At 37.6% G+C, this 12,883-nt stretch overlaps 1 protein-coding gene across 1 annotated transcript; it reads left to right on the top strand.

Moving 5' to 3' along the window:
* Positions 1-1,041: 1,041 nt before the first annotated feature.
* On the top strand, positions 1,042-3,350 carry LOC148045347 (uncharacterized). The gene is made up of 2 exons (XM_087715708.1): positions 1,042-2,845; positions 2,895-3,350. Exon 1 carries the CDS (start codon positions 1,586-1,588, stop codon positions 2,555-2,557), a length of 972 nt encoding a protein of 323 aa, XP_087571834.1. The 5' UTR covers positions 1,042-1,585; the 3' UTR covers positions 2,558-2,845; positions 2,895-3,350.
* The last annotated feature ends 9,533 nt before the right edge of the window (positions 3,351-12,883 follow it).

The following is a 12,883-nucleotide window of genomic DNA, read 5'->3' as shown; positions in this document are numbered from 1 at the left end:
CAGCCATTCATTCTATTTAGCAGCTGCAGCTTTACAAATCACACCTTGGTGGACTAAGGTTCAAGGTAACAGAGAGTTGAACTGAAAATAAACTGGCACATTGGCCTTTGTTTACAGAAAGTTCCTTTCCTACCAATTGGGCCCACCACAGTGACCAAAATTATAGCTATCTCCTTCACTTATTTTCCAAATGCTAAAATAAAAAGCAACACTTCTTTTTTTAGTATAAAATTGGCTTTAAATGACATAAAGAGCCTAAAGATGGATTTTACATGCTCATTGGCATACAACATTTCTGTATGGATGATTCACTGTTCCTTTTAGGATTAGTGTGACTAGGGAAGCTAGTATCCATCTTCAGAAAGGTCTTTTTTAGAACAGATGTTTTTCACAGCTCTGTTCAATTTGAGGACCTTTGCATGTTGCTGAGAGACCAATTACAAAGTTTGTTATTTTACAGATTTGTTCACTAAATTTAAATCCTAATCTTTCCCTTTTCCACTTGCAATTTAAAGCAAGTCACCAACCTTTTGTAGTTGAGCAGATGAAAATGGACACCTATTATTCTTATTTCTTCTAATGTAGAAACATAAAAATCTTTTTACAACTAGGAGTTGCATTTAATATTTGTGCAATCCTCAGGTTTGCTGTATAGGAGATTGTATTGCACATGATATACTTTAAAGTTTGGGAAGGATTTCTGTGATTCCTTTGTTTTTAACCTGATAAATGACAACTTTAAGACTTATGCTACAGTGTTCATAAGACAAAGTGGTAGGAAAATAAAACCCAAGGGAAAACAAGAATAAATGGAAATTTTTGGCTGATTTGTTGAGTTTTTCCAGGTTTCTTTATAAGTCATTAAATCTTGAGAAATATTACCCATTTGAATAAGTTGGAGAAAAGCAGAAAAAAATGTACAAGATCTTAGTAAATTAGGCTTATGGTGGCACAGTTATACAGTAGAATACAATACTTCAGGCATATTTTGCTGACTGTCAATTGCCAGCAGTTCAGTAGTTCAAATCTCACTGGCTTCGAGGGGAGGGGCTGCCGCCGTCGGGAGCTAAGTAAAGCTCCTGCCAGGACTCTGGTTCGTATATCTTATAAGATCTATAGATATCTCTCCTTTCTGGCAGAAAGGGGCAGGGAGAAGGTCAGTCGTTAGGATCTCTTTGTAATTCATAGCTTTTTTTTTTTTGCTGTGAATGGAGAAGAGGTTCAACATTAGCTGAGCCTTTACTCCGGCCAGTTTTCCGCGCTGCTTTTTTTTGCAGCCTAGGCAGATTGCCTCCCCCCCAGGACAAAACTAAGCTATTTAAAAGCCAATTCGGGCGGGGAACATTCCCGAGGAACTTTCTCTATTACTATTTAAAATACCAGCTTCAATCTCGCAAAAGGCTCCCTCTCTTCTTTTTTTAACTGCGTCACAAGATGGCGATCTCGTAGCTTTTGTGTTTGATCTGACGCAGCTAGCTGACCCTACCCTCCTGAAGGCTTCTCCGTACTAATTGCTAAAAGATTATCTGAGGGGAGCACAGACTTTGATTTTTGGCTCGCTGGATTCTCTTATTTTTATTCTGGAATGGCTCCCAAACTTAGACAGAAGCGCCTCCTTAATAATATATCTCCCAAAAATGCCATGAAGCCGCTACCCTTGTTTCCTACACCCTCCACGGGAGATTTGCTAACACAAGAATTCCTTCTTAAAACGCTTAATGATTTCAGACAGGAGATTAATCAACTGATTTCGGATTTATCTGATGAATTTGATGCTAAAATTGCTCAGGCAAAGCAGGATATAATCGGGGTAATGACAGTCATGACAGATTATATTGCTGAAACGGAGGACAAATTGGAACTTTTGGAAGAAAGTAACCTTAATCTGATATCAAAAATTCAAACGTTAGAACAGGAAATTGAATCTGCACAAAAAGAAATTGTCAAATTAAATTATAACAAGTCTGCCTTTGCTATACGTGTTAGAGGGCTGCGTGAAAACCAACAGGAGAATTTGAAACAGACATTCTTTGAGGCTTTCAGCCGCTTGGTGGGAAGTCCGGGACTTAACTTTGATTGGCAGATTCAAAGAATTTACCGCCAGAATTCCTGGGTAGCAAAACAGCGACAGCTTCCGAGGGACATAATAATATACTTTACTACAAGGGAATCTAGAAATGAGATAACACAGAGGCTCTACGGAAAGAGGTTGAGAATTGACGGGGACGACTTGATTGTTTTTAAGGAAATACCATTTCAAATGTTAAGATCAAGGAGACAGTATGCTTTCTTAACCGAAGAACTCAGAAACTCTCAGATTTCATATAGATGGGAAGTCCCAGCTGGTATTACAGTTACATTTGGCGACCAAAAACACCGCATTAACTCTGTCTGTGAAGCCCGAAAATTTTACTACGAGACCCTGAAGGCGGGACTTCCTGATTCATCCGGATCTGGGGAGAGACAGGGAGAAGGAGAAGACAAACAGCGAGACACGTGGTTACAAGGTGGAGCGTGTTGCTTTTCTCTTCCGGAAGGGCAGAAGACTAAAGAATAAAGACTAGCGATGTTTTTAAAGCTTTATGATTTCCGTCTGGGATAAAATGGAAAAGTGGCATATCGATGATGAGACATGGAGACTGAAAGAAGCGTTGCTGATTGGGGACATATATTGTACAGAAATTTTGTTTGAACTCTAACTTTAATTGCGCATGAACTATTCTTTTAGGTGAAGAGAGCGGAAATTGTGATCTTTTTGAGTTGTGGTTTGGGACAAACGGAGTTGGGAGGTGCGTGGGAGAGGGAAGGGCAGCGAAAGTTTAATTAGATTACATGGGGCTAGAACGTAAGCTGATGTTTGTTTGAGTTGCTATATTAATATAAGGTTAAGAAAGTTTGGTCGGAGAATCTTCAGGAAAGTGGAGTAAATATGGGAGGAGCAACGAATATGGATAAAATATATATGTGGATATGGATAAAGGCAGGGTGGAAGGTAAAAAATTTATATGTGGAGGTGGGTAAGGATAGAAAGGGAGGTGTTGGAAATGAAAAATGAAAGAAGTATTTGAGTTAATGGTGTTATAGAAAGGTTTGGATACTTGGATAAAAAAGGAGATAAATTAAAGGTTTGAATAGATAGACAAAGCAAGGAGATTTTTAGTTGGGGAATTCTAACTGATCAACTTACCTGGCTCTAATATAGTTTGAAACCCTGCAAGTAGTAAAATAATCGAAATTTGGAATGAGTCACATTGATTAAGATTTATAGATAATGGGAAGCTGTGGTAACGTAGTGGGCTTATGACCCTTTTTGTTTCTTTCTCCTTTTTGTGTGTGAGTGTGGGTGTTTTTTTTTTTATTATTTCTTATTTTCTACTATTTTTCCTTTTTCTTTTTGGCTACTTTTATCTTACTTTTTTTAAATTTTAAAGTTAGTTGGCCTTATTATACTTAAATGCTTGTTAAAGAATTATGCCGGGCATGGGACCTGCGAAGCCGTAAGGGGGTTAGGGAGGGGGGATTATAGGGGGGAGGGGGGAGGGTGGAATTACAGTTTCAATCCTTAGAACAATAAGAATTCACTTGTGTACTGCCGTTTTTTTTTTTCTTTTTCTTTTTTTCTTTTTCTACTTTTATTGTAAAAAACAAATTGAATTGTATGGATACACCAAAGTGGGGAGAAGAGGGAAAGAGAAGGGAGAAGTAAAGAGGGAGTGAGAGGGAATGTAAGGAGGGTAAATGGAGGGAGGGGGAGATGTCTGAGGGGGAAGGGAAGTAGAAGAGGGGAATGTTGGAGGGGTGAAAGGAAAGTTGGAGGGGGAAGAGAGGGTGTATGGGGGAATGAAGTGTTATGTTGGGGGGTTTTTTTTTTTTTCCTTTTTTCTTTGCACAGTATATAAGTGATTGTACAAAATGAAAATGAAAATGAAAATGAAATAAAATATTTAAAACGAAGAATAAATGGAAATTTTTGGCTGATTTGTTGAGTTTTTCCAGGTTTCTTTATAAGTCATTAAATCTTGAGAAATATTACCCATTTGAATAAGTTGGAGAAAAGCAGAAAAAAATGTACAAGATCTTAGTAAATTAGGCTTATGGTGGCACAGTTATACAGTAGAATACAATACTTCAGGCATATTTTGCTGACTGTCAATTGCCAGCAGTTCAGTAGTTCAAATCTCACTGGCTCAAAGTTGACTCAGCCTTCTATTCTTCCGAGGTCAGTAAAATGAGGACCCAGATTGTTGGGGCAATAATGCTGACTCTGTAAACCACTTGCAGAAGGCTGTAAAGCACTGTGAAGCAGTGTACAAGTGTTAGAACTATTGCTATTGCAATAGCAAACATTTCAAACAAATAAAATGTTGGACAAGTACTCCAGTTCTTATTCAGTACCAAATCAACCCCCAACATGATAACAATAAATCTATTCAAAAAATAGTATTTAATTTGCAATGAATCAAATAAAGCCTCATAATCATAAAAACTAACTCATGCTAAACTATATATATATTTATTTAGTGTCACAACCCCTGGTATGCCCCAATTATGGGAGGAAGCTAACTGCTTCCATTATCTGTCAATCGGCTCATCACAAGAGTCCATCACGACAGAAACCCAATATTTTTACTGTTGCCTTTGTTATATTTTGTGTTATATTTGTGCTGATTTATTTATTTATTTATCAGCACAAATATAACTCTCTCTATATCTATCTATCTATCTATCTATCTATCTATCTATCTATCTATCTATCTATCTATCTATCTATCTATCTATCTATCTATATTCCACCTTGGCAATTTTAATATATGTGACTTACTCCCAGAATTCTAGAAGCCAGAAATCCACACAAATTAAAATGGCTAAGGTTGAGAAACGCTGCTACAAAATAAGAGAACACACAGATCACTGTTGTCTTCCACTTGGAACTTTGATTAGAATGTCCTGTAAAGTTGCTCTATCAAAATGTCTGAAAACCAAGGGCAAACCACATCAAAGTAGCTACTATGTTGACCATTTTAAATGGCCTACACATATATGCACATGCCAAGAAGGTTTTGCCAGGCAAAAGCAAAGCATTCTACCTCAACACTTCAAATGAAGGGGATCTTAGAATGATTTGCAGTAAATCAGCAAGGAATTCAGATCTCAGTTCTCTATAGCAATAGCAGTAGACTTATATACCGCTTCATAGGCCTTTCAGGCCTCTCTAAGCGGTTTACAGAGAGTCAGCATATTGCCCCCAACAATCTGGGTCCTCATTTTACCCACCTCGGAAGGATGGAAGGCTGAGTCAACCCTGAGCCAGTGAGATTTGAACCGCTGACCTGCTGATCTAGCAGTAGCCTGCAGTGCTGCATTTTAACCACTGCGCCACCTTGGCTCTTGAATATGACAATAGCAAGAACTTTTTGTCTAAATTTTACTACTTAAATAAAGACTATTAGGATGACAGGGTTTTGTGTCAAAACTCAGTTTGATATTTATTTATTTAAATTTATATATCACACATCTCACTGACAAGACAAAAGGAGATCAGGATTGGAGTAAAAAAGAAAATAAATTGGGTAAGCTCACAAACCTAAAATCATAACACTCTTGCTGATAAGCCTATATCCCACCCAGGAGGAAATATACACTTCTTTGATACTTCTAACGGGATAAAAAATGCTCATGGGTATACCTTTTAAATTTTAAATTTCATCTCTTTTGGGAGAGTGCATTTGGCTAAGCATCATCTTTGTGCTAATGAATTTTTCAAGTTGCAAGTATAATGGCTTTTAAAATCTTAGTTAGAGTAATTAAATAGACATTTGTTATTAATGATATTGTTAATGGCAGCAGATATTATATTGAGGATATGCTAGAACAATGATTTTTATCTTTTATTTTTAATGGTTTAAGTTCATTTCAGCAGTAGACCTCAAAATGTTTGGCACACTTTTTCTTGTTATTGGAGCTATCAATTTCATTTGTCATGTATATAGAAGCAATTGCTTTTTCCTTATGTGTTTTTGAGGAAGCATACCTATCTTCTTGAACTTGTTCTTCTACAGGATAAAGTTTGTTGACAAACTTTTTGGGTCAAATTAAAAAAAAAGTTTGCCATTTCCTTATTCCTTTCCAGTTATTTTGTCATATAGTTATTTCTCAACAAACATAAGATTGAAGGTGATATCAGTAACTTGAATTCGATGAAATAAGTGTTATTTGACCACAAGGTTATGAAAGTTGCATTTGAAAATTTGTTCCTCGCTATATAAAATCTCACATTTGAATTTTATATGCAGTTTTATATACGTGTGTGTGCATATGCTAGATCTGTTGATTTATTATGCAAACATGACAGTTGAAAGTTGGGACAAAATATATTTATTCTTAGAGATATTAATGGGAATGTGTCGTTAAAAGTCAGAAAGGATCTGGACAAGGAACCCAGTTTTTTTGTGCAACAGTTACAATTCTTAGGAAAATTATAGAAAGGAACATAAAAGTTATGGGAGGAGTTAAAGGTTGAACTTGAAAGCAGGAGGCAATAAAATATGTTTTATACTTATAGAAGAGTTGTTTCCTTCTTCATATGTATAGTTAATGAAACTATGAAAATAGGCTTTGAGTTTTGTACTATTTCTTCTCCCATTGTTTCTCTCCATCAAACTCTAATTCAATGTATCAAAAATTTATATATTAGAGCATGGATTAGGAGGAACAAATTCCACATTCATCATTAGCGTCTGTGCTGGTGGAACCATTGAAAATTTTAGTTCACCAAAATTTGAAATATTGCAGATTCCAAAACTTTGTTGTAATAGTTATAAATAATATTTGATAAATATATTGATAAGTTGATTGGACTGAATTATGACTATCTTGAAATAAATATATTTTAAACAATGATTCCTTCTTGAACCATAAAATCACATGATAATCATGTATTCTATTAACAAGAGTGTAACATATTATCAAGGACTACAATTCCACCAGAAGATTGAGTTTCTAAACTTGGCATCCCATTGATCAGGGATGTGCTGTTATTTCATAAACATAAATCTGTTAGAATATTCTATATTCTGGATTATGCATTCCTTTGATTTTGTTGAAAAGATGAATCACAGAAAAGGACTTCACAATCTGCCATGAGTGAAGCAATGAGACTGCATACAGCATCATATTTGCTATCAGCAAAATGTGTCAGCTCTGTTTTGTTCTTTTATTGTTTCTTTTTACACCTAGCTTTCTAGTCAAAAAACACTCAGAGCATTTCCCATACAATATAGGTTTAAGTAACATAGACAGTTGCTGCCTTTTAAAAACCTTAGCCCAGTTATTTTTCAGATCTTTCAAAGATGCTCATAGACCTTTGAAATCTAGCAGCGGAACCAATCTGACTGTAGACTTGCTTTCTTTGTTTTTTAAAGGAAAGTCAGAAGTCTAGCAGAGATATATACACAAGAGAAATCTTGAAAATAAAATTCACTTTTGTATCAGAAACCTCCATGAACCAGAGGCTGGCAGAGTCTTCTCAAAAACAGCGGAATGCTCCTAAATTCCTAAACTGGGAATCTAGTTGAACAAGGATGAGTTCATCAGTATATTTTTCCCAAGCCAAAGTCCCTCACATCTCTTCTAATCCAAGGTCCACAAACATAATACTGGAGATTATGAGCCAGCAGTGTGCAGCAGCTGCGAAAAAAGCCAACACAGTTATAGGCTGCATAAACAGAGAGATAGAATCAAGATCACGTGAAGTCTTAATATCACTTTATAATGCCTTGGTAAGGCCACACTTAGAATACTGCATTCAGTTCTGGTCGCCACGATGTAAAAAAGATGTGGAGACTCTAGAAAGAGTGCAGAGAAGAGCAACAAAGATGATTAGAGGACTGGAGGCTAAAACATATGAGGAACGGTTGCAAGAACTGGGTATGTCTAATGTAATGAAAAGAAGGATTAGGGGAGACATGATAGCAGTGTTCCAATATCTCAAGGGTTGCCACAAAGAAGAGGGAGTCAAACTATTCTCCAAAGCACCTGAGAGCAGAACAAGAAGCAATGGGTGGAAACTAATTAAGGAGAGAAGCAACTTAGAACTGAGGAGAAATTTCCTGACAGTTATAACAATTAATCAGTGGAATGGCTTGCATCCAGAAGTTGTGAATGCCCCAACACTGGAAGTCTTTAAGAAGATGTTAGATAGCCATTTGTCTGAAATGGTATAGAGTTTCCTGTCTAGACAGGGGGTTGGAATAGAAGACCTCCAAGGTCCCTTCCAACTCTGCTATTGTATTGTATTGTAAGATTTGGAAGCCGATTAATTAATGTACTATTAAAGAAGCCAGGTTGGCAAAGTTTCAGAGATTCAGTAACATTTCTGTCAAGTCTCTAGTTTAAATCTTCTTTTTGAACTGGATTCAGATCAAATTATATTCCTTCAGAAAATTGAATTGAAGTGATTTTTCTAATTTAATTCAAATGGATTGAATCAATTTTCTAACTCAAACTCATTAGTCATAGAAAAGCCAGTCTGTATATTCCTATAAATAGGCCTCTTTTAGGCATTATTCACATACATACATACATACATACATACATACATACATACATACATACATACACACACACACACACACACACACACACACACACACACACACACACACGTATATGTTTTGCAGTATGTATGTATGTATGTATGTATGTATGTATGTATGTATGTTCCAGCATAACTCTGGAACGCCTGGGCCGTTAAAGAGAGTGAGTGCAATGTCCTAGAGTGGCAATTGTTTGTGATGTCAGTTCTTTCACAGCTTCCTCTGGAAAGCCAGATGTGACGTTTGCCCTCCATTGGACCAATGGGGAAGCAACTGATGGCTTTGGGGCAAAGTGCCAAGATTAAAGACAGAACAGGAAAAGGGAGCACATGGTAGGGGAAAGGGAGAGGGCCAGGTTGATGGGAAGCGGGGAAGGGGGAAGAAAGGCCTCTCTCAATGGCTGCCTGTCAGACAAATGCTTCAATGTCTATAAATACCCAGGCAATGCCGGGTTATCAGCTAGTAATAGCAATATAGCAGTAGACTTATATACCGCTTCATAGGCCTTTCAGGCCTCTCTAAGCGGTTTACAGAGAGTCAGCATATTGCCCCCAACAATCTGGGTCCTCATTTTACCCACCTCGGAAGGATGGAAGGCTGAGTCAACCCTGAGCCGGTGAGATTTGAACCGCTGACCTGCTGATCTAGCAGTAGCCTGCAGTGCTGCATTTAACCACTGCGCCACCTTGGCTCTTTATAGCAATAGCAATAGCAGTAGACTTATATACCGCTTCATAGGCCTTTCAGGCCTCTCTAAGCGGTTTACAGAGAGTCAGCATATTGCCCCCAACAATCTGGGTCCTCATTTTACCCACCTCGGAAGGATGGAAGGCTGAGTCAACCCTGAGCCGGTGAGATTTGAACCGCTGACCTGCTGATCTAGCAGTAGCCTGCAGTGCTGCATTTAACCACTGCGCCACCTTGGCTCTTTAGTAAGGCTAATAAAAATAATAGCCATAGTGTGAGATTGAAATACACATACTGTATACATTTTGCCCACTTCATTCACTTCAAACCTTTCCATCTAGAGGAGAAAAGCCTTGAATTAGGCTCTGTGTTATTTTGAGCACAGTTCTAAATCTCAGTGAAATCAAGGAAACTTAGTACAATTATAATAGCACTAAGTTGTGGGTACAACCTAATTGCAGATTTTTTCTGTAGGGCAGGATGAGGAAGATAGGGTTGGGGTGAATAGCTGGGCTCTCCTATATGCTTTCAATTTTATAACCCTTGAAAAGGGCCAATCAAGACACCTGAGATGTGCTAATATGAAGGAAAGAACCCCTCCCCAAACCTTTATAGCTTACTCCTTTACAGGATATTATTTATTTAATGTGCCTGTTTAATTGATGCTATGGGTGTATGTGAGAATAAAGTTCAATTTTATAAAATAAAATAGGATATTTTTTATGATAGAAATCATAATTTCAAAAAGGACAAAATGCTTCTCACTTATTTTTGCCAGTTGGGGGACATTTTTTTTTTGAAGTTTCACAAACTCACGACATGAATATTAGCTCTTCCTGCTACTTGAACCATTAATTCTCTTGAGAACATATTTGCTTCCTGATTATTTGGAACTCTTGAGTTTTTCACTCAAGCTTCTAAGAATTCCATCTAACACCTTTTCTAAGTCATTCACTCTGACTCTGCATTTTCTCATGAAGATTCACTGTTCTAATCTCTAGTCATTGTTCATGTCTGATATCATTTAGCATTTCCATTTATTTTTCTTTCTCTCTAAGACTTCAACATTATGTTACTAGCTTCTCCCTCCCCTGAAAACCTGGAATCAGTTGCTAATTTTTCTTGTTCTGTCAAGATTAGACAAACCGTTCTGAATAAGCCTACTTTGTTTTCCCAAGGGAGTTTGCTTGAAATAATCCAGTGTTTATTTTTATTCAAATTCTCACAGTACTACAAGGTTTCAGTGATTTCCTGGGATGTTTCTAGTTTTTTTCCACCAGGCCAAAAGGCTATTCTCAGAGGTAGCTCCTTCATGTAAACCTAAAAATGGAACTTTCCCACATTACAGATTACTGGAGAGTTGAAAGTTCACTCGTCTGTCTCTCAGGAAAGTCAAGGAAAAAACATACAGTACAGGCATTTCCCATTCCACTTTCTGAAGAAAAGTGCAGCTCAGTCCTTAACAAGAGCAAACGATGACTGAACAGAATATTGTTGAATAGAATCCATTTTAAAGCATCTCCGTTATATACAGCTTGGTTCTCTGTAAAGCCTTGAATCCCTCATTTTAAAATTTATTTTTTATTTTTTTAGAAAAACTGACTATCCATCAATATCTTACAGTATGAGTGCTGTAATGTTTGTAACAGATGAAAACTAGTGTTGCCGTTTTTAAGACTGAAATACTCAGCATTGTAGCAAGCACAGGTATCCAAAACCTGTATTTGCCATGGAGTATAAATGTTCAGGGGAAAGACTAACTTTTTAGGAGAATATATGCAAGAAGCAAGACAAGGGGAATTCAATATGTGCTGCATCGGAAATATTCTCCAGATCTCTCCCCCTCCCCCAATTATTTCTCCCTTCCAAAACCAGAAAAATCTAGATGGAACAAAAACATCATACTGAGGCATTTTCATGGGAGAATGTTCTGAGAGAATGCCTTGACTTGGTGTGCTCACCCACCCTCTCCTTCGCAATGGCCACAAGGAGGCAACCCAAGACTTTTGCTTCTGTTTTCCATTGGCCACAAATTAACCGCAGATCAGGCTACATGTAAACCTTAGAAGTATTATAATTTTTGTTTACCATGGAAGAAAACAAATCAGCTATAAAGTTAAACTGAACTGATTTTTTTAAAAAAAATGTGGCTGGTTTTAACAGTGATCAATACAGTTCACGATTTGTCCATGACAGATGTAAGACTAAAATTGGCTTAGACAAAAACAGAAGCTTATTGATTTACCAAATATAATGAGGAAAGGGGGCATTTAAGAAACTGGAGGTTCATTCAAAAACCTTTCACTCTTGCATCAAAACCAGGTCAATGCATGAAGGATTTACCACACTGGCCAAACATTCAAAACATCTCTAATTAAGATTAACACATTCATAAAATACACAGAAAAAACATAAATAACTAATATACTGTATGGAGTCCAATTTACATTGCACATATGTGCAAAAGCAAATTACTCACATACTTGCCGAATCATGGGTAAAGTAATCTGCTACTGCTATTTCTTAGGTTAATATGGGATTAACAGCTCTATTTCCCCAGTGGGATTGCACAGTGTGCTAGGCTGTAATGAAGTTTTTTTTTTAAAAAAAATTCTGGGCTAGAATAACAAAAAAATAACCATTATAGTTTCTAAATCAGTGTTAATGAACTGATGACATGGATATCAAAGGTGACACGCCATGATATTTCAGGTGGCAGCCTTCACCTGACAACAGCTCTTCTCAAAAGCACACCCTGATCTTGTATGATTTCCAGAGGCTGTGAAGGCTGTGTGAGAATGGCGTGTGGTCTCTTGAAATCTCCAGACTTTCTTGAAGTCACAAGAGAGGGTCATGTTCTCACATAGCCTCTGGAGCATCTTAAAATCACACAAGAACAGGGTGTGCTTTCCCGCAGTTTTCGAATGCTGCAGAGGCTGTGGAAGAGCATTCTCCAAAGATGCTTCAGTACTAAAGGTCTTGTGTGACCCACAGAGGCCTCTCAGCAGAAAAAGAACACCATCTAAAGGCAAATGGCATGTGGCAGACCCTGGGAAGTGCTGGGTCGCAGGGGCAATTGCACTATTTCCCAAGGTTCACACATCTTGGGAAACATCATGAGACAACCTTTTTTGAGTGACAGCAGTGGCTCTGCGCTGGAAATTCAGAACTGGGTATAGGGGCAGCCTTGGTGCTGCTGCCAAGTACCACTGTTGAGCATAGCCTAGATGTTCAGGAGTTGGAGGGGGGGGGACAGAATTGTTTCTCTTTTGTTTGGGAGTGGGTGACACACCAGCAGAATCAAGTTAGGCATTTTCCAAATTTTTAATATACCCAATCCAAATAGTTCACCATCATTTTCTAATTCCTACAATGGCTTAGTATTGTATGGCTTAATCAGCAAATCATAAGTGTCATAAAACATAGCAGCCAATGAATTCTTTTCTGTCCCCAAAATCAGTGGGATTTACAAGCCATTCCCAATGGAGAGTAAAATAAGAGGAAGGAAGGACCACAAACCCTGGCACTAGACGCAGCGTCAGAGGATGCTTTGAAACAGCATATCAATCCAGGGCTGCAAGGAACCTCAGAGGTCATCTAGT

This window comes from Thamnophis sirtalis, unplaced genomic scaffold (genome assembly GCF_051295495.1).
Source record: "Thamnophis sirtalis isolate CommonGarterSnake01/CBP01778 unplaced genomic scaffold, rThaSir2_p1.2 scaffold_5, whole genome shotgun sequence".
NCBI classification, from domain to species: domain Eukaryota; kingdom Metazoa; phylum Chordata; class Lepidosauria; order Squamata; family Natricidae; genus Thamnophis; species Thamnophis sirtalis.
Note: the sequence above shows the minus strand (reverse complement) of the source record. Positions and strands in the feature narration are given on the sequence as shown.